Genomic DNA, 24,886 nt, shown 5'->3' with positions numbered 1-24,886 from the left:
CGCTTAGTACAGCAATTCTAACAGCCCACATTCCAAGTGTGAAGCGTTCAGAAAACTTGCAGAACCAGAAAGACAATATCAACTGCAACCACCCCCTACTGTCTGCTACCTGGAACCAGCTTCATTGGTGGCTCCGAGAATTACAAAACAGAGCATACTGATTTACAGGGGAGCCTGAAGGATCACAGAATCATTTTGGTTGTAAGAGACCCTCAGGATTATTGAGTCCAACCATCAACCCAGCCCTGGCACTAACCCATGTCCCTAAGAACCCCATCTCCATATCTGTTCAACCCCTCCAGAGATGGTGACTCCACCACTGCCCTGGGCAGCCTGTTCCAATGCCTGACAACCCCTTCTGGGGATAAATTTTTCCCAAGATCCCATCTAAACCTCTCCTTAGCCAATGGAGCATCTTTCCCAAGCCACTCACTCCATCCATCTCAGACATCCACCTTGCTCAGCTCAGTCTAGTTGACTCTTAGCATCAAGAATTGAAGCCTGTGTGGCAGTTTCCTAAATATTGTGAGTGAAAAATACCCCAATGATTGTCTGGTTGTTATACTAACAGGTATTTAGATCACCACCTGTTGGGTTAGTTCTTGTTGGATTTTTGAGACAAAAAGGATCATTTACCACATCTGCAACTGAAGGAGCACCATTTGTAAAATCTGTCTCTGGCAAATAGAATCCCTGAGCTTTTAACTCAACAAATATTGTGACATTGCACAAACTAAATCAATATTTGTTTTAATTATAGAGTTACTCAGAGAGATGAAATGATAATCTGATATGGAATTCCCACAGTCTCATCTTTGAATAACTCACAAAATTGCCAGATCTGTTTAAATATTTATTTATATTATTCATTCATTTTGGGCTAGGGAATGCAGGGCTGAAGGTACATTTCCAGCCCTGTGTGTCAAATTCAGCCACAGATGCTCTTCATGACAATGGGATCATGTCAGCAAGGTTGAAAACTATTTTCTCTACCATCAGTGGCGTACTTTCCAGTGACTTCCCATCTCCCATTGATTTCACAAGGTCCAGGACTTACCCATTTAAGATTTCCTGAAAAATCTCTGCCAAATTGCCTTAGCCAGCTGTCCTGGTTTTGTTAAAAACAAGTTTCTCTTTCAGTGAATTTTGCCTGTCAGCTAAAGCCTTCATATTAACTGCATTTTCCTGGAGAACCAGACACATGTTTTGGTAAACCTAGCAATGGAATGCAAACTTATTGATAAGCATGGATGGACATCTCGCGAGAGGGGCAACGAGAAACAAGTGACTAAGAAACTGACCAACTGTGTATAACATTCCATTCACGTGAATACTTCATATAAAAGTGGGAGATCACGAGGATCTCGGCCCTTTTTCCTTATGGCCGACATTAGGAGAGGATCTTGCTACTCATCCCTGCGAACTGAGGCCTAGTGAGAGACTGAATCCAGCTCCGGTTGGCTGCAGAGTCTAATCCAGGACTTTGGGTGCCGGTTCTGCAGTTGCTGAGACTTTCAAGATTGGTTTTGTATATTTTGTATTATTTTCTCTATTCTTATTAGTAGCATTAGTAAAACATCTTTAATTTTTCCAACTCTCTTCTCTCTGTCCTTCTGTCCCTCCCGATCTCCTGTGCTGAGTGGAAGGGGGGGAGAGGGAGGGGCAAAAAGGGGGAAGTTGGGGGGAGAGGGGGTTAACAATACATCTGCCAGGGTTTTATTGTCACCCCGCAATCTTAACCCTCAACAGATAATTGGCGCCCAACGTGGGGCAAGAGAAAGGGGTAAATTTGAAGATTTTTGGCTTTTCTACTGCTCTAACGTACCTTTCAGTTTTCTTGGCAAGGTGCCAACTCATAGAGTTGTGATACTCGCGCGTCTGTTTGCTTCGGACATTATTTAGTTGTATTAAGGCAAAGTGAATTACACTGATTTAAAGATGTTGTGGCATAAGTTGTATCAGTTATTTTCTACATTGTGCTCACTGATTCCATATCTGTGTTGGGCTTTCTTTTTAAATTGAAGTATTCATTATATAACAACAAGGAACTGGACAATGATCATGATGATACTGTGTGGTTTGTCACTGGTTTATTTCATTGTACTGCAGCCGCTAATTAATTTCTACTCGCTTCTGCTTTACCTTGAAAAGCCTCCAGGAGAGATTAAAGAGCAGAACGGCTCTGTGTTTGCTAATTGGTCAAGCGAATCTTTAGAAAGGCTGACTAACAATACTTTCATTTTTTCGCTAGGACAGTTCGCAAATGTTTTAGAGAATTTTGAATATCCTTGGAGTTTTGATAGAACTTTGATGGTGTTATCTGGTTTGCTGAATGTGTGTCAGTTTGTGCTTCTGTTAAGAGAAATGGCGTTCAACAGGAGGTTTGCGTCTCTTTGTTGTCCTGAGATTTGCGGTGCGTCTTCGGAAGCTTTAGCAAAAAGCTCTCCTAGCCGCTCGAGAAAGAGCAAAACAGCAAAAGCTGCAGCCACTGCCCCCCCGCCAACGGCGGTTTCAGAGGCTGAAGGTACAACTCCTACGCAGAATTCCTCTGCCGCTACTGATAACGTTACTTCTCCAGCCTCACAGGCTAAGGCAGCCCCCCTTTCTTCACACACTGGGCACTGTTGCTGCTGTAACCACAGTAACCACTGTGACAGTCATTCAGACTCTGGAAATTAATCAAATGATGGCAAACCCATATCAGCATCAGTTGCTGGTTGTAAGAAAGTCACTAGAAAGACTACCCGTGCAGCAGATGATGGCACAGGGCCAACATCAACCCAAGGGCCATCATCATCAGGACAGGGAGGAGATGAAGTGACCACTACTCGGTCCTTTTCTCCAGGTGAGCTGAGAGATCTGCGAAAAGACTTTAGTCGTCGTGAAGGAGAGAATATTTTAACCTGGCTGCTCTGATGCTGGGACAATGGGGCAGAAACAATTGAATTGGAAGGTGGTGAAGCCAGGCAGCTGGGATCTCTGTCAAGAGATTCCACCATTGATAGGGCAATTTCAAGAGAGTCTAATGCCACTACTCTCTGGACCCGACTCCTGGCAGCTATGAAAGTAAGATTTCCCTACAAGGAAGATTGTATATCCAAGTTAGGGAAATGGAATACTATGGAGAGAGGTATTCAGTTCCTGAGAGAATTAGCTGTGCGAGAGATCATTTATTTTGGACCAAACAGCCAAGAGGGGACAGACCCAGATAGAATCAATTGTACACAACCTCTGTGGCGCAGATTTGTACAAAGTGCACCACCTGCATATGCTAAGTCATTGGCAGGAATGGTCTGGTCAGCTGGAGGTGCACAAGATATTACTGAAGTGATTGAGCAGCTCTGGAACTTTGAGGACAGCCTTGCTGGTTCTCTACAGGCTTGTGTCTCTTCTGTGGAGAAACTGTGTGAAAAATCTGATGACCGGTTTGAAAAGCTATTGCAAGAAATCAAAGAACTCAGAGAAGACACATACCATTCATGACCTGCACAAACCTATGTTTCAGCTGTTAGGAAAAGGCGTTTCCAATCTCGAGAGAGAGGACAGAGGCAGCCCACAAAAAGAGGTTCACTGTGGTTCTTCCTACATGAGCAGGGAGAAAACATGTATAAGTGGCATGGAAGACCTACCTCAGAACTTCAAGAACGAGTACGTGAGATCAAAGGAAAAACTCCGAGGAAGGTGGCTGCTCCAGTTTACAAAAGGAGCAGAAGAGATTCTGATGCTCTTGAAGGAACCTCTAATTCACACCCAGAGACTGTGCAAAACAGAAATTAGAGGTGCCCTGCCTCCAACCAGGTGGAGGAAAGGGATAACAGAGTTTATTGGACTGTACAAATACGATGGCCTGGTACAACACACCCCCAGGAGTACAAAGCTTTAGTGGACACTGGTGCACAGTGCACAATAATTCCTTCTAATTATAAAGGAACGCAATCCATCAATATTGTTGGAGTGACTGGGGGATCCCAGGAACTGACTGTTGTAGAGGCTGAAATGAGCCTAACTGGAAAAAACTGGCAAAAGCATCCCATTGTGACTGGTCCAGATGCTCCGTGCATCCTTGGCACAGACTACCTCAAGAGAGGGTATTTTAAGGACCCAAAAGGGTATAGGTGGGCATTTGGTATAGCAGCTGTGGACACTGAGAAAATTGAACAGCTGTCTGATTTGCCTGGTCTTTCAGATGATCCTTCTGTTGTAGGACTGCTGATGGTTGACGATTAGCGGGTGCCAATTGCTACCACGACAGTGCATCGCCGGCAATACCGCACCAATCGAGACTCTTTGATCCCTATCCAGAAGTTGATCCGTCAATTGAAAAGCCAGGGTGTGATCAGTAAGACTCGCTCACCTTTTAACAGCCCAATCTCGCCAGTGCGTAAGTCTAGTGATGAGTGGAGACTAACTGTGGACTATCGTGGCCTGAATGAAGTTACGCCACCACTGAGTGCTGCTGTGCCTGACATGCTAGAACTGCAATTTGAACTGGAGTCAAAGGCAGCTAAGTGGTATGCTACAATTGACATTGCTAATGCATTTTTCTCTATTCCTGTAGCAGCAGAGTGCAGGCCGCAGTTTGCTTTCACCTGGAGAGGCATCCAGTACACGTGGAATCGCTTGCCCCAGGGGTGGAAACACAGTCCTACCATCTGCCATGGACTGATCCAGACCACGCTGGAGCAAGGTAAAGCTCCAGAACACTTGCAATATATTGATGACATCATCGTATGGGGCGACACAGCGACAGAAGTCTTCGAGAAAGGTGAGAGAATAATTCAGATTCTTTTGGATGCTGGTTTTGCCATAAAACGAAGCAAGGTCAAGGGACCTGCACGAGAGATCCAGTTTTTAGGAATAAAATGGCAAGATGGCCGTCGTCAGATCCCAATGGATGTGATCAACAAAATTGCAGCAATGTCTCCACCTACTAATAAAAAGGAGACACAGACTTTCTTGGGCGTTGTAGGTTTTTGGAGAATGCATATCCCTGACTACAGCCAGATTGTGAGCCCTCTCTATCGAGTGACTCGTAAAAAGAACCAATTTGAGTGGGGCCCTGAACAACGACAAGCCTTTGAACAAATTAAGCGTGAGATAACTCATGCGGTGGCCCTTGGACCAGTTCGGACTGGACTAGATGTTAAAAATGTGCTCTACACCGCAGCCGGAGATAATGGACTTACCTGGAGCCTCTGGCAGAAAGCACCAGGAGAAACCCGAGGTCGACCCTTAGGTTTTTGGAGTCGAGGATACAAAGGATCCGAGGCCAACTATACTCCAACTGAAAAAGAGATACTAGCAGCATATGAAGGAGTTCGAGCTGCTTCCGAAGTGATCGGTACTGAAGCACAGCTCCTCCTAGCACCTCAACTGCCGGTGCTGAGCTGGATGTTCAAAGGGACGGTTCCCTCTCCACATCATGCAACCGAAGTTACGTGGAGTAAATGGATTGCATTGATCACGCAACGAGCTCGAATTGGAAGTCCCAATCGCCCAGTGATCTTAGAAGTGATTACAGACTGGCCAGAAAGCAAAGACTTTGGGATGTCTCCAGATGAGGAGGAAGTAAAACGTGCTGAAGAAGCACCACCGTACAATACTCTTTCAGAGACTGATAAGCAGTATGCACTGTTCACAGATGGATCCTGTCGTCTTATAGGAAAACATCGAAGGTGGAAAGCTGCTGTGTGGAGTCCCACACGACAAGTTACAGGAGCCACTGAAGGACAAGGTGAATCTAGTCAGTTTGCAGAAGTGAAAGCCATCCAGCTGGCTTTGGACATTGCTGAACGAGAGAAGTGGCCAATACTTTATCTCTATACTGACTCATGGATGGTAGCAAATGCCTTGTGGGGGTGGCTACAGCAATGGAAGAAAAGCAACTGGCAGCGCAGAGGTAAACCCATTTGGGCTGCCACACTGTGGCAAGACATTGCTGCTCGGCTAGAGAGCCTGCCTGTGAAAGTTCGTCATGTAGATGCTCATGTGCCTAAAAGTCGAGCCACCGAGGAACATCTAAACAACCAACAAGCAGATCAAGCTGCTAAGATTAAAGTAGCTGAGGTGGACTTGGACTGGCAACATAAAGGTGAACTTTTCCTAGCTTGGTGGGCCCATGATGCTTCAGGGCATCAAGGTAGAGATGCAACATATAAATGGGCTCGCGATCGAGGGGTGGATTTAACTATGGACACTATTTCACAGGTTATTCATGAATGTGAAACTTGCGCCGAAATCAAACAAGCGAAACGGTTAAAGCCTGTATGGTATGGGGGGCGATGGTCAAAGTATAAGTATGGAGAAGCTTGGCAGATTGATTATATTACACTTCCACAAACACGTCAAGGTAAGCGTTATGTACTTACAATGGTGGAAGCAACCACTGGATGGTTGGAAACATATGCCGTACCTCATGCTACAGCCCGAAATACTATCTTGGGCCTTGAAAAGCAAGTCCTTTGGCGACACGGTACGCCAGAAAGAATTGAATCAGACAATGGTACTCATTTCAAAAACAGTATTATAGACAATTGGGCCAAAGAACATGGTATTGAGTGGGTATATCATATTCCATATCATGCACCAGCCTCTGGGAAAATTGAAAGGTACAATGGTTTGCTAAAAACTACACTGAAGGCACTTGGTGGTGGAACCTTTAAAAACTGGGATTCACATTTAGCAAAAGCCACTTGGTTGGTCAACACCAGGGGATCAACCAATCGAGCCGGGCCTGCCCAATCAGAAATTCTACGGACTGTAGAAGGAGATAAAGTCCCTGTAGTACACATGAAAAATATGTTAGGAAAGACAGTCTGGGTTACTCCTGCCTCAGGCAAAGGCAAGCCCATTCGTGGGATTGTTTTTGCCCAGGGACCTGGCAGCACCTGGTGGGTGATGCTTAAGGATGGAGAAGTTCGGTGTGTACCTCAAGGGGACTTGAGTTTAGGTGAAAATATTCAATACTGAACTGCATGATGTGAATTGCCGTACTAACAGTATTTAATAAGTGTCTTTCAGATCAAGACAGTGATGATGAAACCAGAGCTAGCTTCTTCGAGTGGCGCCTGACAAATTCCTCGAAGTTGATGTCTTTAACCCACAAACAGTGGTCATGAGATGCACTTGTACCATTATTCCTGCCCTGGGAGATTGTCGTGACAAAATGAACTTAATGAACTTTTTAAAGGATGGTCCACTGATTAATTACTCCTGTGTATATATGTACATATGTATATATATATATATAGTAGTAGTGATTAATTAGATTGTGTTGATAGATTGTATTGATAAGGTTTAAGTATTCAGTGAATGGCATATTATAAGGGGTGGAATGTCCTGGTTTTGTTAAAAACAAGTTTCTCTTTCAGTGAATTTTGCCTGTCAGCTAAAGCCTTCATATTAACTGCATTTTCCTGGAGAACCAGACACATGTTTTGGTAAACCTAGCAATGGAATGCAAACTTATTGATAAGCATGGATGGACATCTCGCGAGAGGGGCAACGAGAAACAAGTGACTAAGAAACTGACCAACTGTGTATAACATTCCATTCACGTGAATACTTCATATAAAAGTGGGAGATCACGAGGATCTCGGCCCTTTTTCCTTATGGCCGACATTAGGAGAGGATCTTGCTACTCATCCCTGCGAACTGAGGCCTAGTGAGAGACTGAATCCAGCTCCGGTTGGCTGCAGAGTCTAATCCAGGACTTTGGGTGCCGGCTCTGCAGTTGCTGAGACTTTCAAGATTGGTTTTGTATATTTTGTATTATTTTCTCTATTCTTATTAGTAGCATTAGTAAAACATCTTTAATTTTTCCAACTCTCTTCTCTCTGTCCTTCTTTCCCTCCCGATCGCCTGTGCTGAGTGGAAAGGGGGGAGAGGGAGGGGCAAAAAGGGGGAAGTTGGGGGGAGAGGGGGTTAACAATACATCTGCCAGGGTTTTATTGTCACCCCGCAATCTTAACCCTCGACGCCAGCCCAGATGTTTCACTGCCTGGTAAAGGATATATCTGTAGTGACATTTAATTGCTATTACAGACAAACTCTCCCTCAGAAGATTTTTTTTTTTACTTCAGCTACATGATTTTCCAAATGGAAACATACTGTACAAAAATATGTCTAGCTACTTTATTTTACTTCCGTATAATACACAAAGCAGAGCTGGAAAAGTTCAATTAGGTCATCTCGTTCATTCTTCAAGCCCTCCATTATGGGAGTGTCCTCTTCAATTTATTTACCAGCTTTGTCCATGTTTATACTAAACAGCTCAGGCAATGAGCTTTCATCATTTTTTGTCTACTAAAGAGGTCAGCGCATGATTAATGTTTCAATACCCCAGCCGCCTTTCCAGTGAAAGGGAAGAAGCCCTTGAAATTAAGGGTAAACTGAATGCCCTACAAATCTAAACTGTCTAATCCCACACATGAAACAAAATACCCGTTCACAAAATAAAGCCAATACCCACTACAGGCAGTTGGATTTTGCAGGAAAATTCAGGTATAGACAGCTGCCCATTTTTACATCCCTGTATATTATACATACGCGTATAAAAAACAACCAACCACCCATAAGTACAACATCAAAGTCAATAAGCATGAGACAGAAATTAGCAGGTAAAACTTTCGTATTTCTAAAAACAGCATTAACTCACCCATCACAGACAAACAGCTTTATATCCAAGTCACTGGAGCAAATGCTCTAAGGTAAGGTGACAGGATAAATAACATAACCTGAGGCCTCGTGCTTGAAAAGCCTACAAACAGGTCTTCCTGAAGCGCTGGGGCTTGACTTTGTTCACGTAACACACAATATAAGCCTATTTCCTCATGAAATTTGTTTCTAAATTTGCAAGTGTAAGAGGTGAAGACGGAAAAAAAAGGCAGGCAGGAATTATATGAGTGACATGCCGTAAGTGAAACCCAGCTGGTTTGGAGACACCTTCACAAGCAGGAGGTTTGCGTTCTTGTTTTGCATGTGTCCAGACTGTCCTGCTGAGCCCGATGGGTCTCATCAGATCTTTCCTGCAGTTTTTGCCATTTTCTGGTTTAGAGATTTTACCTGAAATTTTTGTCAAGTCCACAAGCAACCACGCAGATGGGAGGAGACAAAGAATGAAACTATTATCCTGTAACCTTAACCTTAGAACCTGCTGCCACAAAGATGGGAATAATCAGATTATTCACAGAGACAAGACCCACTTCACAATCATTCAGTCAAACAACTGGACATGTTTATTAAAAACACAAGAAATACCTGGACATAGGCCCTGCAAGAGCGCTCCCTTTTCTGAAGCTGAGTCCATAAAGACAGCAGATTAAAGACGGAATAGAAAAAACAAGTTAGTGACAGAACAAGCTAAAAAAGAAGAATTGAAGAAAAAATGCCTTATGCTAAAAACCTCATTTCTCTTTTAACCAGCTCCTGCAAACCAAACAAAGCAAAGGCAGCATGCGAGTTAGGCCGTGGCAGAAGGCTCCAGAAAGATGGGTTAGACCTTTTTCAGTGAAATAAAGCACAGGCTGGCAACTTTGCAAGAGCAGCTGTTAGATGGGAGCAGGCGCAGAAGTGGAGATGCTCACAAGACAGCATTTTCCTTATGGCTTGGAGATAACACATGGTATTCCACCTCAAACAAGGCTTGAAAGGACAGGGCTGATGCTTATTTATCTAAGAGGAACGTGAACTCTGCAGTCAGACAGCATGGTGTGCCAGAACCAAGCTTTGGATGAACAGGATTAATTCCAGGGAGCAAGGAGCAGGACGGCATTGTGATACCGGATGAAGTCGCAGGGACCTGTCCCAATACACCCGCTGAGGTCTTTGGCTCAAGGCAAAACCTACAGCGCTCCAGCTCCACTGCTGTGAGCTTGCTTAAAGCCAGGCTTAGCACATGGCGAGAGCGATAACACATCGCACCGCAGGGGAGAGCATTGCCCGGGGCTCCTGATAGCGTAAAGGGCTGCTGAGGAGGACATAACCATGAATTTATCTCCCCTATGGATTAAACTGCTTCTTCTGGAATGAATTTTCCAGGCCTCTCTGATACCGAGTTGTGTTTTCCTTTGTGATTCCTGGGCCTAAACACTTTATATGCTGAATAATTTTTCCACAAAGGATCTCACCTTTTCCGTAGGAGCCATATTTTTCACCGTGCTTGGATATGCACTTGCGTGCCTCCTGCCTGATATTCATGCGATGAAATTTAAGCAGGCACCAATTTACCTCCCCAGGATTTTGCAGGCTGTATGCATCACTGCAAATTAAACCCTGCAAAAACCTGGCTGCTGGCTTTGCTGGGTTTGTTTTTGCTGATTTGCCTGGGTTGGAAATGGCACATCAGTGAAAATTCAGGGTAACTTGTGCTCCCAACTCACAGCACTGCAATCCCATCAGTACAGCTGATTTTGTGCCTGAGAGTTTTGAGGCTCTGAAATAAACAAAATACACCCAGGTATTGCAGAATGCCTAATTTCAATATCTAATTTATCAATTTGTAACAGTAGAAATCTTCCTCTGGGTAAACTTGTCCAGTGCAAAGACTTAAGAGAAACAAACGGAGATCAAAGAAAGCCTTGCTGAAAATTACAGAGCTATCCACTCGAGGGTCTCGTCAGTCTGCAATACAACAATTATTACCTTAATTAAGCCTCATCCAATGGAAAGCATAACGCTTTTGTGACAGGGAAGTGGTACCTGACAGATGATGGCTTTTAAAAATTCCGATCATGCCAGTTTATTTCAATTCATTGTGCATCAGCTTGTTAAAAAAAAAAAGTACAAAACAGCACAGGTGATTACTGTCAGATCCCCAGATTGCTTTAATGATTAAAAGAATATTTAATGGCTACTGCTTACTTTATTCTATTCTTTCTGACTAAACAAAACTCTGCAAATGATTTTTTTTTTTTTTTTAAAACTCTTGATCGGTGAAGGGGAAAATGGAGCAGTAATTCTGCTGCTTTTTGTTTGCGCAATACTACTTCCAAGCTGAATTCACGCCTTCTTCAACAAACACAGAGCGGTCGCTCCTCTAAAGAATTAAGTGGGGAATGAGAGCACGCAAATTACCGAGCCTGTCATTTGGATCACTGACTCACATCGCTGTTTTGCAGGACTCCACGCAGTCCGGAATTTTAATGTGGAGTGGAACTGATTTGTAGGAGGACCTGCTTGTGCAAAGCTGGTGGCATGGGGGGAGGAAAAACCTGCCTGTGATACAGCCTTATTTTACATCATTGAGACAAATATCAGGATGTGGGATATAAAAAAGATGAAAAATATGTGCTGGCAAAGCTGAAGTGACAAAATGTTGGGTGTGACTAGGGTGTGTTCAGAAAAGCAAGCGTGAAACCCATTAGTAGGTGACATTAATTGCTGGTTTTACCTGATATCATCAGGCATCACCATCATTTCAAACAAAGAAGTGTGGCATGATTATAACAAATAATGTTATGCTGATGTAACAGTTAATACCATTATTATCTATGTTGTTATAAAATAGCTGGAAGCAGGGCTAATTAAAAGCATCAAGATAAACCCAATTCACGGCACATGCAAAGCACATGAGATGCAGGACTTCAATTCCCTGTAATCTTAAACAATCCAGAAGCCCTTTGCATTTAAAACAGAGTTAAGTCTACAATAATAACTTACAAGAAAAACACAGCTTCATGTATTTCTCTTCAGAAGACAAGAAATTTCAGGCTTAGCTGGGATCATTTATTTCCTCTACAACCTCGGGACCAAGTTCTGTTCTCACTTATAGGGCTGTCAGAACAGCTGAGAATAAAATTTGGGGTTTTATTTGAACTGGATGGCCAACAGAACCATGTGCTTGTAGCCACAGAATTCATCTGCTCCTTGATCTGGCGACCAGACCTGCACAATTCACCATCTGAATACTGTACAAGTCCTAGCCCCTACGTTAAGGTGAAATTCAGTGATGAAAGGGGCCTTGGACCAAGGAAAACCTCAACTTTAACTGGATTCTCACAGACTCCACAGCCAGGACTTCCTCCCATGACTGGCAACTTCTTGCACCTTTAGTATATAGCAATTTCACTTAGTTCTGGAAATGACAAAAGGAACTAATAATTCAAACGGGGGGCACAGAAACCACAGTGTCATCATGCAGAAAGGTGCTTCTGGGCTAAGTCACGGATCATCACTAAAAACACCCTCTAATACTAAACCATCCCAAACACCTTAAGCATTAAGTATGCTGGCACATTATGTGCCTTTGATAATATACCTCCAGTGTAAATAAATGGCTCTGCCTGCTTTTTTTTTTTATATTCATGCATATAAGCTGCCATTTGACCTTCACATCCAGTATCCAGATTTAAAAAAAAAAAAAAAAAAAATTTAAAAAATCAATATTTAGACTCTCTCTGTCTCTTGCTGCTTTAAATATTCACATTTTCTGTATCATATTACATGGCATTTCACAGACAGATTCAGCACTGGAAACACTGGGCAAAATTCTGGTCTCAGTCACGCTGGCACAAATCCAAAATAATTGCCGTGAAGTCACTGGAGTTATTCTCATATTGAGCTGTGAGAGTTGAGACCACAATGAAGTACCTGGAGTTCATATCTCAACACATCTACAGGTATACATTTCCCAGAACCAATAGTACAGTTGGCATTTACAACTGTTTATTTTCTCAGCAAAATAAAACACACTGCAAACGAAAAACTGCCAGGTACTCTTGTCTACTAAGAAAGAATCACTGCTCTCAAATGGTAACCATTCAGAAAGACATTTTTAACAGCTCTCCAGGGAGAGCCAAACCCTTCCCAGGTTTTTACCTTATTTAAGCTGCGGGCAGCGCTGTCCTTCCCACCTGGCGTTAGGTTTCGGAGCTGCACATCGAGTAAGTTGACCAGCTGGACCATGGCGGACACCGAGTATGTGATATCTCCAGCGTACATGTGGTTTTTTGTGTGCTCTGCAAGCTCCCGGGCAATGTTGGCAGCCATCTCCCCTGACCTCATCTGCAATTGAGAAAACAGGGGAAAAAGTTGTCCCTGGCTGTTGGTGTGACATTATTCCAGTCCCTTCCACCCCCACAGCGTTAAATAAGTCAACTGCCCACAAGGAGAGAAGGAGAAGGAGAAGGAGAAGGAAGAAGAAGGAGAAGGAGAAGGAGAAGGAGAAGGAGAAGGAGAAGGAGAAGGAGAAGGAGAAGGAGAAGGAGAAGGAGAAGGAGAAGGAGAAGGAGAAGGAGAAGGAGAAGGAGAAGGAGAAGGAGAAGGAGAAGGAGAAGGAGAAGGGAGAAAGGGAAAGGCAAAGAGAAAGGGAAAGGCAAGGAGAAGGGGAAAGGCAAGGAGAAGGGGAAAGGCAAGGAGAAGGGGAAGGGAAGACAATGAGGAAGAAGACAAAGAAGAAGACGACAAAGACGATGAAGACGATAAAAACGAGAAGACAAAGATGAGAAGATGAAAAGATGAAGAAGATAAAGAAGAAGACAAGAAGGAGAAGACAAAGAAGATGAAGAAGATGACAAAGATGAAGATGATAAAGAAGAGAAGGAGAAGACGACAACAAAGAAGATGAAGAAAAAGAAGGAGAAAAAGACCAAGAAGGAGGAGAAGGAGAAGAGGAGGAAGAAGAAAAAGGAGAAAAAGAAGAAGAAAAGTTCCCAAGGAGGAAACTTTGACAAGGGCTTTCATAATTTGATCATGTACACGGCACATGCAAAGCACATGAGATGCAGGACTTCAATTCCCTGTAATCTTAAACAATCCAGAAGCCCTTTGCATTTAAAACAGAGTTAAGTCTACAATAATAACTTACAAGAAAAACACAGCTTCATGTATTTCTCTTCAGAAGACAAGAAATTTCAGGCTTAGCTGGGATCATTTATTTCCTCTACAACCTCGGGACCAAGTTCTGTTCTCACTTATAGGGCTGTCAGAACAGCTGAGAATAAAATTTGGGGTTTTATTTGAACTGGATGGCCAACAGAACCATGTGCTTGTAGCCACAGAATTCACCTGCTTGAATTCAGAATTCATCTGTTTGAATAAGGTTTGCCACCTAGGGTCACCATAGTGGCTTCAACACAACCATTTCTGATCCTCTCCTCGTAGGGCACTGCTGGAATTCAGGGGCAGCTGCTTCTCTGGCCATGCTAGGGAGGGCTTCAGCTAGCTTGTCCTGTTTCCTTATCTATGCCACTTGGAAAAAAAATCCATGTAAATAGTCTCTCCTGTCAAGAAAGAGCAGTTTCTGATTCCAGAAGACTATTTCATAGTTGAAGAGATTATTTTTGTTCCCACTCCTGTGCAAAAAAAAAGTTCCTTGTGAAAGGAACAAAACCAGATGACATAACCCAGATGAACAAGAGAAAAACGTTCACCATTCCCATCATGTGGGTTTAATAATCAGGTGCTAATTTAACACAGCATTTGCACACATGAGATGTGCTCCTTACCACTTCTGTAATGAGGCTGGTGATTCTCAGCACATAAAAGCACATTAACTTCGGAGTAAAAGGCTTAAGGTTTCAAGCAGAGGTCTGCTGGAAGGGAAAACCAAGCAGGCTGTTTGGCTGAGCCTCCTATTAGAAGACTTTTATTGTCCAGTTGAGTCATAAGTCTCATGAATCACCTGTAGTGAAATTCACTGTGTGATTATTTGTATTATTTGGGAAATTCTCTCTCCCCTGTGTTTTTTCCCCCTTTCTTGCTCTCCTTTGATCTCTCCACCTGGTGCTCCCTTCCTCTCCTGAGCCATGGGGACTGGGGACAGGGCAGCTGGTCCCACCTCCTTTTTTTTTTTTTTTCGTTATATACTGCTCTGTGACCTGGAACACAGATCTATGGGGAATTTACCAGGGATAAGGAGAAGTTACACAGGACGACATTTAAATGAAGCTCCCACTTCTCTGGAAGGCTCAACGACCAACTCTGCAGGGCTCCTCATATGAAACTTACAATTGTTTTATCTACCAACAGTTAGAAATCAGATATTTCTCTTGTTCTCTCAATTTCTGGTGCTTATTATAAAAGTGAGATCCCAGGGAAAGACTGCAGGCCGAGCTTCTACCTCTCTGTAAATCAATTAGCTGAGTTATAAATGAATAACTAACTTCCATCAATTTGACAGCAACAGCCCATCTGATTTAATGAAATCTAACTCAAGATGCTCATGTGCTCATCTTCAGAGAATTAAAGCATATGATGATGTAGATAAGATAAATAAAGGAGATAATGTGTTGTTCTTCCCATTAGAGCAATGATAATATATATGCAAAGATGGAATTATTTTTTCCTTGTTATACTCGAGGCTAATGCCACAGAAACCAGATCCTGCTCGCCTGAGCAGATGAAGAAAATCACATGTCAGCACAGAGCCTGAATTTTCACCTCTTCCCTTGGCCCCCAGACCTTTACAGAATGACTGCATCAAATCCCTTTACATTAAAAACAAACAAACAAACAAACAAACAAACAAACAAATAAATATATATATTTTCCAAATTTTTCTGCAGTTCGTTGCTAGAGCTCAACATGTACCATGATACATGGTGTTTCTGTCAGCCTTCCAGGAAAACTGCAGGGATGCAAGAGGTTTTTTAGAAAGATGTTAGAAAACAAAAAAATGTTGCCCAACATCTGATGGGTAGATTTTCTCGTGGCCCACACACCAATGCAAGCTGACATACTTGTAAATCTGAGCAATTCTAGTGCAACCAAACACACACTCCAAAATAGACAATGATTGAAGAAACACCCAGGAAAAGGCACATTAAAGCTCAAAACCTATGAACTCCCAGGACATAAAAAGATTCACCCAAATTCATCTCACACACCCAAATTTCCTGAAAACGCAGGGATGTGCTATTTCCTTTGGACGCCATGTCTGGTCAATGAAGCTACTTTCTAAACCCCTTCACCCAGAAAAGGCACCTCCAAGTCACTACAACAGCGTTGATATGCATTTTCCATCCTGCCTGTGTGCATAATGCCAGGGGATTCCAAAATGATGGCCATACGACATGTTAATGCTTATTTTACCAATTCTTTTGAGCATTTTTTTCTGCTGGAATTGAAGTGTCTCCTATGCTGTCCCACCAAATCCAACTTCCGCTATTGGTCACAAATGCTGGCTGAATATTCCAGACCTCAGATATATGTCTGGACTCTTAGAAAAACAGGACTGAACTATTTTTTGTTTTTAAATTCTACATAATTCTGCTCACCACTGCCCAAGAATACGCATTACTAACTTATTCCCTTTTACAAAGCACCTCTCTATGGCTTCCTCTTATTATTGCTGTGGGGAAGACGAGCTCCTCATGAGGTATTTCTTCCAAAACAGATAATATTCTTGAACTCAAACAGTGACATCGTCACAAAGGAACAATCCTTGGAAGTTCCTCAAGGGTCAGGAAGTCATTGAGAGGCAAGGAAGAAGTCATGGAAAAAATGTGCAAGTAATGGAGCTTGTAGCTGGAAGGCTCAAGAACAATAAAGGGAATTAAAAATAATACATATATTTTTGACTTGAGACTAAATTTTTTTCATTTTCCATCTTGATTATGGAAAAAACTAATTTAAAATTCAAAAAGCATTCTGGGATAGAAAAATACATTCTGTTCAAACTAAATCTGATTTCTGGTGGTTTCAGGTGATTTTTGCTAAAATGACGACCCTCCTGCAGCATCGCTTGCTGTTCCAGCCCTACCTTCCTGCGAGGGAACCGACTGTGGAAGAGGGCAGTGGAATAAAAATGAGGGAAATGGTAGAAAGTAAGGATTTATGGAAGAAAATTAAAAAGAAACAAGAAAGAGGCTGGGAAGGGGACACACACGTGGAAACACCAGTGGCTGTAAAGGCAAAAATCTTTTCCTGCAGCCTGAGGTTGACTGATATAAAAAAGATGGTATGAAAGACTGAAGCAGCATTTTTAAAACCAGTGACATACAGATGGACAAGTCAGCTGGAAAGGCCATGGAGGTGATGTCATTTTTTGAAATCATGATATCTAAACAATGTAAACTGCATTTAAGGTCTGTTTAATAATCCACCGACCATAGCACCTGCTGCATCCAGTACATGATGGTGTCATTGGGACAAGATGATGTGCTGAGGTCCTTCACAAATTTCACCTCTCTGCCATACGCATCCTAGCAAATTTACGAGAACTGGAGAAGGTACTTTGAACTCCAAGGTTTGTCTTGTCTTTGTGACTATGTCATCTTGGGGAGGACAATATGGATGGGACAGACTTTTTAGCGTGGTCTGTTGCAATAGAACAAGGGGTGATGGTTTTAAACTAAAGGAGGGGAGATTCTGGCTGGACAGGAATAAATTTTTGACTCAGAGTGGTAAGACACTGGCCCAGGTTGCCCAGAGAAGTGGTGGTTGTCCCATCCCTGAAGACATCCCATGCCAGGCTGGACGGGGCTCTGAGCAACCTGATCTGGGTGAAGATGTCCCGGCTCATGGCAGGGGGTTGGACTGGATGAACTTAGAAGGGCCCTTCAACCTAAACTATTCTGTGATTCTATAATAGGAACATAGGTGGCTTTCGATTTACAGGTTTGAGGCTTCTCATGCATTCGGGAGGGACACAATGCTTTCTGTTCTGCTGCAAAAAAAGGCCTCTTCTCCATCAGGGGTGAGAAGCTGAGCGTAGCGGTGCCTTCTCCTCCCAGGAAGGACTCACAACTGAAAAGCTGTTTTCAGGTAAGTCACACACTGTGCAAAGCCTGGTAACGATGAAAGAAAGAGGTAAAACAAACAGGCTGAGGGGGAATGTACAACCTCACAATCTGGATGATGCGATGTATCCAAAGCTGACCTTTTTGCTTCCTTTTACTGCTTGACTCCAGAAATAACTCAGGTAGCAGTGCATAATTCAATCACGCTGGCAAGTTTATTCTCCTGCTACGTTACAAGGGGATGGTAGGCACCAACAATAAAGTTAAAGTAAATGTCAAGAGGCCAACGAATTGCTGAAGCGGACATTTGTTCTCATCTTCCATCAAGCACAATAACTCTAAGGGAAGCTAATAGAGGGCTGTAAAACCCGCATCCCATGATGCAAGCAGGCAAACACCCCATGTGTGGTCTGAGCACAGCGGGAGAAAGAAAAGAAGTGAGCAAATAATCCCTACTTCACTCTAGAGAAATGAAAAAAAGCACAGCATTTCCCTACCATCCTAATTGGCTTGACGAAATCCCTGCAGGGTACCCATCACCCTTCTTCCAACTCAGGAATCAAAAGCTGAAATCAAAAGACATTTAGCAGATCCCCCTCATCTCTCCACTGACTGGCAGAAGGTTCCCAAAGCTGAACAGAACTAAATTCCTCCAGAAAAAATAATAATAATTTTAAAAATCCAGTCCCAATTGTGATCTCCTGGGCATTTGTGAAAACCTGGCTCTTCAATTTTAGCCTGCTTTGAAAGTACCTAACAAATTAAACGGGGCTCATTTGTTACGCAAATTCTAGCTGGCGCTTCAAACAAAATAAATCTAACCTTGATGGAGATTTCATCAGCGCAGGCTATTATTTCCTTGGCTAATGGCTAATGGCCTAGCCATCTTCACCAAGCAGTGAGAGGTCTCCCAGCTGCCTGGGTGAATTATGGCTGGAGTAAGTAATATTAACCCCTCCAGCATAAGTACGTGGGTCATAAAACAAGAGCTACACAGCTGCTAATGGCAGCAAAGGCAGATTTTATTAATCAGCTAGCCGCAGCAGATGGCAGGAGAGCTGCACACCTTCCTGTGCGGGACAGAGGGACTGTGGGCTTTGTCGTGTCACAGCAGCCCCAGGTTAATTATATTTTCCTCTGCCTTTGGAGAGGGATGGTGATAAATAAAGATGGAGCGTGATAGGGGTGATCAGCGATGTACATACGAGCAATTCGTAGGTTGTTGAGCCTTGGTTAAGACAGGAGACAGGGAGGAGAAGGACAAAGAGTCTCAGCTGTAGGGTCACCCCATCCTGTTCACTGGTGAGCAGCAGGACAGCCGGCCCACAACACCGAGACTCAAATCCAGCCAAAGTGGTGGATAAATCCCCACAAATTGCTGTAATAAGGATTCAGCCCACAGGCTTTGTGGCGTAAACATGCATCTGGTCTATGTAATGAAATCAGCTGAAAGCATCACTGGGTATTAATAACAAAAACATTCAACATATTGCTACTAAATAAGCTCCGCTTGTCTTGAACTTCTGTTGTCACATGTTAACGCACTTTTAACACTGATAAATGATGAAGTCCTACAAAACATTCATCAAGAGACTTGAGGGTCAAAAGATACGCATTACTGCGGCATTGTTTGCTATTCCATCAGTCCTTTTATGATCTGGGCAGAAGTTAAGAACAGAAAGCCAGAAACGCAATGTAAACATTCCATACTGAGCCTGTCTTTCTTTTAGTAAAGATTCTCAACTTAGCGGTTTATCCTCTGCTTGCCTGGCCTGAGAAAATCCTTGGGGATACATGAAACGGAAACTTTCATTTTGCTATGAATCACTATTTTCCATATGTCCATGCACCTCTTCCTCCTTTTCTTGCTAAAAACAAGACCTGTTGTTCACTCTAGTTTAATTCCACTCTTCAGTCCTTCTCCTTTGCCTTTCCCTCACTCTCTTTGCCTTAATTTCCATCAGATTTTTACAGTCTCACCTTCTCCTTGCAATTCCTGGCTCTTATGCACAGCTCATGCTTTATGTGTGATTGTGGGTCACTTTGGGTCCCCTGATGTGAAAAGCACAGGGGAGTGGAGGAAGGTCAGTGCACAGACTTGGCATGGTCAATGTGTAGGAAAGGTTTTACCTTCTGAGTGATGTGGTTGATCCAGGGAGAAGAGCAATTGCTGAGATCAGGTCCTTGGGGCTCCCAGATCCCATCTGGTGCAAGACACCGGAAAGTTGCCACACCTGGAAGAGGAAAGTCACTCCATTCAGTGTTATCGGATGCATTTTGCCCCTGGGACTCCATCTCACAGGCTAAATTTCACAATGACAGACACCTCACACAAAGCCTGGAAACTTATTAGTGCTCAGAACCTCAGCAAGACACTTCCACGTCATCCCAGTGTTCCAATCTCCCGTCACCTTCCTGTTTAGGAGCCGTAAGACATAAAAGACCTGTGAGGTGCAGACCCTGCGGCTCAACTTCCTAGCTGCTTTATGAAGATTTTACTGCTCCAAGTAATCATTAATTGACCATTTAGTTGGAAACATGAAAAAGTTTCAACACGACAAACGCCAAGACGTAAATTCTCGACCATCAAGGGTTTTGTTGGGCAAGGCCAGCCCAGATCCCAGCTACAAAAGACAGCAAAGTGCCTCAGGCTTTTACAAAGAGAAATGCATCTGAAATGGTGCAGCTAAAGATCTTTAAAAAAGCAAGAAAGAAGTGTAGATTAAAGACTCGGCATTCTGTAAAGTGCTCTGCCCTGCAGAGCCAGACTTTGCAGCAGAGAAGTGAGTTATAGGCCAGGCCTGACGGCAGTGCCAATTAAACTCAGGGAGTTTGCTTGTTCCTTCAAAAGTAGCCGGAAGAGTCCCACTGCTAATATACCACAGCTTTTAACAAATCACATGAACCACTCACATTAGAGATGGGAAAGGCTTATTGCCATCCCTTGTCCACAACATTTTTTTTCTTTCCTTAGCTATTTTCATCCAGTCCTTAGCTCTTGTGCTTTGAAAAGGGCTCCCTGCCTCCAGCCTTCATTTCCCCTTTTTATCTTTTCCTTCCTTTTTCACAGCTTCAGTTCAGACCATCCTTTCCCCTCTCTGGAACCACATGATACTTTTTGCACTCATTTTACCAAGCAGGGTTTGGAAAGACAGCAAAAATGCTCTCTACCTATTTTCACCACTGATGTCTTTCCATGCCCCTTGTATTTTAATGTATATTTTATCAGTCTGACCTCACCAAATTCAAGAGAGTCATTCACATACACGAGTGCGAATGGCTCTCCAGGGCAATGCAGCGGAGAATTAATCGAGTCCCCTCTGCAAGCCAGATCCCTCCAGCCCTTATTTTCAGGCAATTTCTTCTCCCTTCCGATTTCTTCTTGGCAAGTTGCTTCTCAGGGCTGGACAACAAGACTAGCTTGAAAAATAAATACTTGTGGGAAACTGTGTTTGTTAAAATACAGCAAACTAAACCATATGCCAAACTCCATTATTTGTTCTATCATGTTTTAATTTGGACAGTAAATTTCCAAAAGCAACCTTTTGGAAGATAACTACTAGTGGGGGAAGAGGGGAAGGAGCAAAATCCAATAAATAATAAACCACTTTGAAAGATTTGGCTTTGTTTCCCCCTCTCCCCCACCTCCCCCACTTTCCCTGCTGATTGCACTGTCTGCAGTTTGAAAAAATCACTCAGGCTGGTTCAGGAGTGCGATCTGGGAATATCTGTGCTGGGAAATGCTGGCCATGGCCTTTGAAATGCAAACGGCACTGCATGGAGCTTCATCAACATCTAACTTCTGTTGATTTTCTTTTTTCTCCAAATAAGCAAAGCCTCAGTCATCAACACATCAGACCATGAGCCCAGAGGCTACAAAACCAGGGATAATGGGTACACTGTACATCACTTAGGGAGGCAGAAGCTCTTACAACGTGTCAAGCTCAACCCCACAAGTTAATTAAGCTTGTGCCCTCCTTTGGCCAGAGCTCAGGACACCAAAAATCCTGCACGACGTGCTCAGTATATTGAAGCTCTGGCCCTGGCCAACTCCACTGATGGATGCCCTGAAGCCACAGGGGCCCGTGTGCAACCTGGCTGCATGCTTGCAATGTGGCCCATGGGCAAACAGAGATACCTCACAGTGGCTGAGGGACCTGGGGCTGTTTAGCCTGGAGAAAAGGAGGTTGAGGGGAGACCTCCTCCCTCTCTACAACTACCTGAAAGGAGACTGTAGCATGGAGGGTGCAGGTCTCTTCTCCCGATTAACAAGCGATAGGATGAAAGGAAACGGTGTCAAGTTGTGCCAGGGGAAGTTTGGATTGGATATTGGGAACAATTTCTTCCTCGAAAGGGTTGTCAGGCATTGGAACAGGCTGCCTAGGGCAGTGGTGGAATCACCATCCCTGGAGGGGTTGAACAGACGTGAAGATGAGGTTCTTAGGGACATGGTTTAGTGCCAAGCTTCTGTTAATGGTTGGACTCGATGACCTTGAGGGTCTCTTCGAACCAAAATGATTCTATGATCCTCCCCCAACTCACCTATGGAGCCCATGGGACATGGCTGCTTCGCCACTTGGCCCTGCCGGGTCCGAGACCACAGGATCTCCCGGGCTTCCACGGAGTTGCAGCTCTCCGCACCAGCCGGCGGCAGCTGGGACGAGGCGGGCAGGAGGTGCGTGGTCACTTCCTCGGGGATGTCAGCCATGGGGGATGGTGTGCTGGTGCTCCTGTTCCTCCTGCCCGAAGCTGAGGTGGTTGTGGGATGGCTGGTGCTGCTGGTGGTCGCCCGTGGCATGGTGCTGCTGGGGGTGCTCCCTGGGGCCAATGCCCCCGATGTCAATACTCCTGAAATAAAGGCAAAAAGAGCTGGTTAGAAAGAAGAAGGGGAAAAAGGATTCAAGCGTAAGAGGGTGAGGATGGAGTTACGGCCAATGCAAGGCTGGTTGCACAGCCACCTCACTGGGAGAAGCTGGAGCAGGCAGCAAGAGAAGCACCCAGGGGGGTCATGGTCACTGGAGCACAAAGGCTTTTCCAAAAGCACTAGCATCTGATGAAAATAAAGCAGCATTTTATGCCCTCCCCATTTTTCTTCCTGGCATTTTAGTGTAAAAAAATCTTATTTTCCATCTTTTAGGGAACACGCAGAACAAAAGTGCTTTTCATTTTTTAGTCTTGCTGAAGACCAGCTGATTTGAAGAGAAAAACTTTTCCCATAGTGTAATTAAAAAAACCACACCACAAATCCATCCCCAAAACAGAGGGATGAACCCAGGGCTATTCTCCAGAGCAAGCCCCACCAGCCCAGCTGAATGCTCCACAGCTTCAACCTCAACAGGCTCTTTCATTTAAAACCTGTGATGGGCAGCTGAGCAGCAAGAGGTGGGGAACCCGGTTTAGAAACGTATTGTCCCATTCTACATCCTGCAATAGCTGTGTGAAGTACCGCATCGGGTGAATATTGAGGGAAGTTCACCTTCTTTTGGCTTGTATTTATTACAGAGCAAGGTATCTGCTTAGATTAGAACTTCATGCAGATTTCTTTATGGCTTGACCTGAAATCTCAGGTGGGGAAACTGAGGCAGGCTGTCTCCAATTGCTCCTCCATCACCCTGACACGTACTGGTCATGAAGAAACCTGAGGTTTTTTTGTGATTTAAGTAATTTAAGCAATTCTCCTGCCCCAGTGAAGCTGAAGCACCTGCTTGCTCTGGTTTGGGGTAATTTTACCCCAAGTGTGAGACATTCTCTCCTCAAACTTTAAAGCCCCCAGCATCATAAACATAATTTTCTGAAGGATCAGTATTTTAGTTCAAGAAAATGTTCCATTTAAAAATCCCAGCTCTACTGTCCATCAAAAAAACAGATTATCTTCTCCCACAGCCTCCAAAAAGATGAGCAACAGTGCAAAAGGCACTAAACCACCTGAGCACCAGGACACTGATCTAAAATAATCCAAAAATATTCAATGAGTCAATCCAGTAAAGAGCTCCAGCATACGTGACCACATGCCACCAGCACCCGGTTTCACCAGCCCTGCTGGTCCATTTCGCTCGCACAAGTATGTGCTTGAAACCAAAATTAATTGGTAAAAAGGCAAAGAACAAGGCATCAGGATCATTTACATATAAATGATTCTCAAATCCAAGCAAAAATCATGAAGAGACTGCAACTTGTGCAAAATTACCTCAATCCTACAGCCCAGGACAGAGAACAAACCTCCAGATTAACTCAGGCTGCCGATAAACTGTGAAATTTTAACTTGGGGAAAAGCAGCATTGAGGCATTGCTTTAATAGAAGGATTTAATGTAATTAATTAATTTAATTTAATAACAAAATCTTTGCTTGCAGTAACCTTTGAAAACGACCAACACTATTACAACTAGAAATGCAGAATATAATCTTGATTATTTTACTTTTACTGCTTATTTTCACCATGTGTTGCCATATCCAGAGTTTACAGAGAGCTTTGGGGTAAGACTCAGTTTTTACTTCTAGGCTTGTTTCTTCTTTCTTTTATTTCCCAACCTTTACCAAGAGCTCATTCCCCTGGAGGGGAATTTTCCTTGGTGGAAGAAAAATCATAGGAAGGATTTGCTCATAGGACAAATAAATAAGTGGTTTTTTTGTTAAAGCAGCTTTGATTGCAAGTGAGACTACTTGTGGTTGCTACCAAGCTACTTTTTCTCTATTTTTTTTTCATTTTGGCACCTAAGTATTCATAGAATAATAGAATATTTTGGGTTGGAAGGGACCTTCAAAGCTCATCTAGTCCAACCCTCTGCCATGAGCAGGGATATCTTCAATTAGATTCAGAATATATATTCAGAATATGACCCACTGTACTCAGTAATTAGTTTTGCCCTTTTCATATCTGGCAACTGCATCCTTGGCTTACAGCATTCCTTTTTATCATTTCTTCTTATTCTACTGAAAGATGGTGCAAGCTGTATTTACATAGCAAATAAGAAGGTTTATGCACATCCTGAAAGCAGCAGCACAAAAAAACCCCAAACCTAATACAGTTAGAGGATTATATCACAGCTGTTTTTCACTTCCCTGTCACTTAAACGCATGTCATGGGAATTAGTTTCCTACAGGCATTTTCAAAGGCATTTCAGAATATTTTCTGAGATAGAAAGAAATAATTATTATTTGAAAATAAGTATTTTCCCATTTTCTCTGGCTTTTTTTGGGGGGGTGGCTT

At 43.4% G+C, this 24,886-nt stretch overlaps 1 protein-coding gene across 3 annotated transcripts in view; it reads right to left on the bottom strand.

Moving 5' to 3' along the window:
- The window catches only part of ADGRL3 (adhesion G protein-coupled receptor L3), a 238,747-nt gene that overhangs the window by 64,104 nt on the left and 149,757 nt on the right, over positions 1 to 24,886 (bottom strand). For 2 of the 3 annotated variants that reach the window (XM_082051084.1, XM_082051082.1), the window contains exons 6-9: positions 22,221 to 22,526; positions 19,809 to 19,912; positions 12,817 to 13,002; positions 9,259 to 9,297 (exon numbers count right to left, since the gene is read on the bottom strand). In XM_082051084.1, coding sequence (XP_081907210.1) covers positions 9,259 to 9,297; positions 12,817 to 13,002; positions 19,809 to 19,912; positions 22,221 to 22,526 — 635 coding nt within the window. The remainder of the gene's footprint in view (positions 1 to 9,258; positions 9,298 to 12,816; positions 13,003 to 19,808; positions 19,913 to 22,220; positions 22,527 to 24,886) is intronic. The other variant, XM_082051083.1, reaches the window with a different exon arrangement.

Source organism: Streptopelia decaocto (assembly GCF_964273445.1).
Source record: "Streptopelia decaocto genome assembly, chromosome: 4".
Lineage (NCBI taxonomy): Eukaryota > Metazoa > Chordata > Aves > Columbiformes > Columbidae > Streptopelia > Streptopelia decaocto.
Note: the sequence above shows the minus strand (reverse complement) of the source record. Positions and strands in the feature narration are given on the sequence as shown.